At 41.7% G+C, this 5,556-nt stretch overlaps 1 protein-coding gene across 1 annotated transcript; it reads left to right on the top strand.

Annotated features, from left to right (window-relative positions):
• Window positions 1–58: 58 nt before the first annotated feature.
• LOC112079380 (focal adhesion kinase 1) lies at window positions 59–5,140 on the top strand (the record flags this gene model as incomplete). Its single annotated transcript, XM_024145359.2, has 5 exons — window positions 59–159; window positions 3,934–4,049; window positions 4,154–4,254; window positions 4,660–4,749; window positions 4,840–5,140. Coding segments are annotated over 5 exons (674 nt in total), but the record flags the coding sequence as incomplete, so codon positions are not given.
• Between the last annotated feature and the right edge of the window lie 416 nt (window positions 5,141–5,556).

The raw sequence follows: 5,556 nt of genomic DNA, 5'->3' as shown, positions 1-5,556 counted from the left end.
TGTGTGTGTGTGTGTGTGTGTGTGTGTGTGTGTGTGTGTGTGTGTTCCCCCCATGCAGTGACCATGCGTCAGTTTGACCACCCCCACATAGTGAAGCTGATTGGAGTGATCACAGAAAACCCAGTGTGGATCATCATGGAGCTGTGTACACTGGGAGAGGTACAGCACACACACACAATACAGTGCTTTAATACAGGAAGTACCTTTAATACAGGAGTCAGTTTAACAGTGACGACCTCAGGCTCTGTAACAGTAACCTATGGATCATGCTGAAGAGTGCTGTAATTTGAGTTTTTACATTTTTTCACCCATTTAGTCTTGGATGGTACTTCTACCTTTCACATGGTTTCAGCTGTTAGGGATGGCCATCTAGTGGTGGATAGAGGCATCACATTCAAGGTTCAATTTCAAGGTTTATACAGTACACTGTAGAAGGCAGTCTATGTTATATGTGATCAGGGCCGGATTAAGAAATCATAGCCCCTCCTTCCCGGTACCCCATCATTTTCTGTAAACAAATCCATGCACCAAGATGCAATTGAAAGCGTGTTACATTTACTGTTAAAGAACGAGCCAGAATAACATTTGGCATGTGGATAGGCTACAGTTGAGCAGAGATGTTTTTAGAATTTCCACACATGAAGATTTAAAAAACGCATTTCATGCATTTCTATGTCATTTACATGACAGAAGACATTAGCACAATCTTTTTTAATACCACACAAATGACTGAAATCAGTGTCTAGTCTGACTGACAAACTGAGATCAATCTGGTCTGGAACTCACAACAAACAATAGCCCAGGCCAATGAAGCGACACACAGATTGTACATTATCAGGAGGTAATATATATACAGTATATATATCACAGTAGGCTACTAAATGTGATGTCCAGTGGCACACTGACTCACCTAATGATGAAGATGAAGCCATAGGCTACCCACGGTGATGGCCAATGCGCTCGTCGTCGTGGCAATAGCCTGTCTCAAGATGAGCTACTTTGAAAAACAGTGCTGCTGTCATTTGTTGAGAAATGTGTTTCCATTGGTTCTATAGACAGATTAGTCTTATTTTTTCAGCAGTAGGCATTTGCTCTCCAAAATGTACGTTTGTCCAGTGATTGTATTCTGAAATCTGTAAAAGGCAAACTGACATCAGCAACCAACCAAAGAAATAGAATCCATAGATGGCAGTTCACCCATTGCTAGTGTACCCATTAGGGCTCCCGAGTGGCGCAGCGGTATAAGGCCCTGCATCTCAGTGCTTGAGGCGTCACTACAGAAATCCTGGTTCGATTCCAGGCTGTATCACAACCAACTGTGATTGGGAGTCCCGATTTGGCCGGTGTAGGCCGTCATTAGAAATAAGAATTTGACTTGCCTAACTGACAGAAATAAGAATTTGACTTGCCTAACTGACTTGCCTAGTTTAATAAATAAAAAAAATAAAATGAGTTTAACAGTCAAATTGCCAGAGTAAGAGGTTCCAAAACCCCTTCTATATAACCTATGTTTGGCGCTCTAACTGCAGCCTTCCCGACTGTAGGCATAACCATACATGTAACTGCCAAAATAAAGGAAACACTCGATTAAATTAGGTATATTTTATGGTGTGGGGTGCAATTTCCTGGCATGGTTTAGGTCCACTTGTAGAATCTATGCCAAGGCACATTGAAGCTGTTCTGGCAGCACGTGGTGTCCCGCTTTATGTTGGTGTTTCCTTTATTTTGGCAGATAAGCTACCTGTATGTGCTTCTGATAAAACTTAATCCACAGGTTTTATGTAGCAAAATTTGAAATTGTGTTTTTTTACATTGGATAAAAGTAGAGACTCAGAGCTAGAAAATGGTATATCATACACTACAGTTGAGAAACAAAGGGAAAGTAATTCTGCTTTGAAAGTTGATAAACCTTTAACCTCACTTTTGAGAAAATGGCCCTTAATGTTTTGGTACCTACTGGGGAGCTTTTCTTTGTCGACACACATTCAGCATTGTTCACACCCTCTTTAAGCCTTAGCCCCACCCATCTCTTTAAGGATTCACGTGAGGCCATGTACTAAACAACCAAAGATTTCAAGACTAAAGGCTGGTTTATACTACGTGTTCATAAATTTAATCTGGACTGCCAGAGTGTGCTCAGAGTGCACTCTGGGCYTTCATAAACTCAGCGTTGTCAGATTGTACATTCGCAAATTCAGAGCGTTTCGCTCTCGGAGCGWTCAGAGCGCACACTGGATGGTCTAGCCGAGGAGTAGGGTTGATCCKAGRGTTCTGACCTCACATCAGAAGTCAAGCACCCAAGTTAACTGGCTAATGTTGGCTAGCTACTTCCAGACACAAATGAGAGAACAGTTCACTCTGACCATTTTACTAGCACTAGCAGAGCTGGTTAGGCTGTTTTTATGTTATCTAGAGCATTGGTGACTGCAACTGTGCTGCTGGCAATAATTTAATCACGCTTTTTTGCCAACGTTTACTGACACGGGCCATATACAATTGGTGTTGAGCGTTCGTAAATTCGTCAGTTATTCTGCGCTCTGGCACACTGAGACAAGAGTGATCTGAAATCGGAGTAGATAGCCAGAGCGGATTTATCAGCTACGTCTATCGACAGTTGTCGCATTGACATCATGAACATTGAAATGGTTACTTGCATAGTGCAGTCTTTTGTTTAGACATGTAGCTAGCTAGCTAAACACTGAACCATAATCCCAACTCATAACGTTAATACCCTGCATGAATCTGAAGGCAGCTAATCAACCAGGTTCAATGTTAGCTAGCTAACATTAGGCTATAACTAGCAATGCAAATGGCTCTGAGATACGAATAATATAACTACACAGATCATACATGTAACGTTAGCTAGCCAGCCAGCTAACGTTAGCTAGTTAGCTAACAGTATACTTTAACTTGAAATTAAAACAACTTTCTGACTACATTAGAAATGTGCAATATCTGCAAATGTAGCCAGCTAGACTATCTTACCCGTATGCATGGATAGATGCTTCTCCCTCTCTGTCACGGATGCCATGGTTGTCCTTAGTTTGAAGATGTAACCCAGAGACAGGTGTTTTATACAGCAGCCTTCTGTGTGTTCTCTTTTCAACTCAGGCTGCATATTTGCAATCAAACGCCAGAATCTTTTCCTTCTCCTTAGCTATCATACTCTAATTCCACTGATTTCAAAACTTCGCCCTCCGGAAAGTGGAGAACAACACTTATGCAGTTCTACTATGCAATGTCTTTCAAAAAAGCCCTGTTAGAAAGGATTACCGACACATACTGACCAGCTCATGTTATAGACAGAAGCGAGCTACATGTCAGACCAGTCTGAACTCATCTCTCGGCATGTCCAGCCCACTCATTATCTCAGCCAATCATGGCTAACAAGAAGGTTGCTGTCTTTTTCTGTGGCTGAACTAATTAGGCTTGTAATTTAACATTGCTCTCTGGTGTATTTTGAACATTGAGAGCGGGCTCCTGTGGTTGGATAAAAAAATATTATAATAATACAAAAAAATTCAAAAAAATGTTTTGTCCCAGCCCCTGACTTAGACAATTGACCAGTCACATTTATTTATTATGCAGTTTATTATATATATATTTTTTTTATTCATCAGTTACCAAATCAAGGCAGGGCCCCCAGTTACCCACATGGCACCCCTTACCTCCTCTCCTCCCCCCATCTGATGATTAGCAGAACGGCATCAGGCTGTCTACACTCAAAATATATACTACATATTTTATAAATACTCTATATATCTCCTTAATTATTGTTATACATTTTTTAAATGTTTTTTTTCTCTCTTGGGCCCCCAACGGGCCTGAGCCCAGGGYCTTCAGCCCCAGGAAGCTCCTGCATCAATCCATCCCTGTATMTAATGTACATGCTAAAGTGAGTATTATCTTTTGTTTTCTCTTCCATCTTTATAGCTACGCTCCTTRCTGCAAGTGAGAAAATACAACCTCGACTTGGCATCACTGATTCTCTACGCTTTCCAGCTAAGCACAGCACTCGCCTACCTGGAGAGCAAGCGGTTTGTACATAGGTAAGCCCTCACCCCAATCTAGCCTTATTAATATGGCTTMTGTGTGTTTCCTGTAAACACACTACTCTTCTCTTTTCCATTGTAACCATGTCTGCGTCTTGCAGGGATATAGCTGCCAGGAATGTGCTGGTATCCTCAGTGGACTGTGTTAAACTGGGAGACTTTGGCTTGTCTCGATACATGGAGGACAGCTCCTATTACAAAGGTAGGAGTTTCACCTGTTCTGGAGACTAACTGTCCACAGTTAGCATACCAGAGGAGATCACCTTCTGCTGTTTTTGTTATCAGTAAGTCATTCATTAGGTTCCTCACTCTTTAAGCAGACAGCTGTGGCTGCTGTCATTCATGGACATTATAAACATGGAAATATCTGTTGCACGTATGCATGGGGCGAGTGAAAGAAACTCAACAGCTCTTTTCATCAGCGTATGACTCTGTGAGACTGTTATTGTGAACCACTCATCTAACTATGGCTTAGGGAAGTCCTGTTGGAGGGGATATGTTTGTCTTGTTACTTGTTGCATTGATCATGTGTACCTGTCTAATCAATCACAATAAAAACATTTGATCACAAAAAAAATAAAAGTCCTGCTTTCACCTCTCCTCCCAGCCTCCAAAGGGAAACTGCCTATCAAATGGATGGCACCAGAATCTATTAACTTCAGACGCTTTACCTCAGCCAGTGACGTGTGGATGTTTGGTGAGTATGGGAATTTGATACAGTACTTATTAAACAGTTATTAGCTGACAAATGAGGGTTTAAATAAATATATGCTTCTCTGTACTCCAGGTGTGTGTATGTGGGAGATCCTCATCTACGGAGTCAAACCCTTCCAGGGGGTGAAGAACAACGATGTCATCGGCCGGATAGAGAACGGAGAGCGTCTGGCCATGCCCCACAACTGCCCCCCTACCCTGTACAGCCTGATGACCAAGTGCTGGGCCTACGACCCTAGCAAGAGACCCTGCTTCACAGAGCTCAAAGCCCAGCTCAGGTATGTCCGTCAGTCGGTCTATCTGCATTGCTGTAGTGCATGGTGCGTCATCATACCTTGAAGACTATCTCCTACAACTACAATGTCATAAGATCTGAACTGAGGCACATTGACTGTGGAGGGAAAATAATGCATATCTATCAGGGTTGGAGTTCATTCCATTTCAATTGAGTCAGTTCAGGAAGTGAACTGAAATTCCAATTCCAAATGTTTCTCATAGAGAGTGTGGGTGGGGGGGGGGGGGTTTGTCGGAACGAATGGTCGTGGGGCCTTAAAATAATTATAATAATTTGTACACTGCAAATTGACCACAACTAAGCCCCAAAAGAGATTGTATTTAAAAATAACAATAATTTCATACCTTGATTATATTGAAACACGATCACGTCTCTTTTTCTATTTGTGAGACTACTTGGAAACAGATTTCCTAAATTAAATAGATAACGAAAATATATATTTTTAAACAGTCCATCTGTTGCCGACCCCATCTAGATAGATTTTCATTCTTGGTC

Source organism: Salvelinus sp. IW2-2015, unplaced genomic scaffold (genome assembly GCF_002910315.2).
Source record: "Salvelinus sp. IW2-2015 unplaced genomic scaffold, ASM291031v2 Un_scaffold7799, whole genome shotgun sequence".
Lineage (NCBI taxonomy): Eukaryota > Metazoa > Chordata > Actinopteri > Salmoniformes > Salmonidae > Salvelinus > Salvelinus sp. IW2-2015.
The sequence above is the reverse complement of the archived record's forward strand: the minus strand, read 5'-3'. Positions and strand labels throughout refer to the sequence as shown.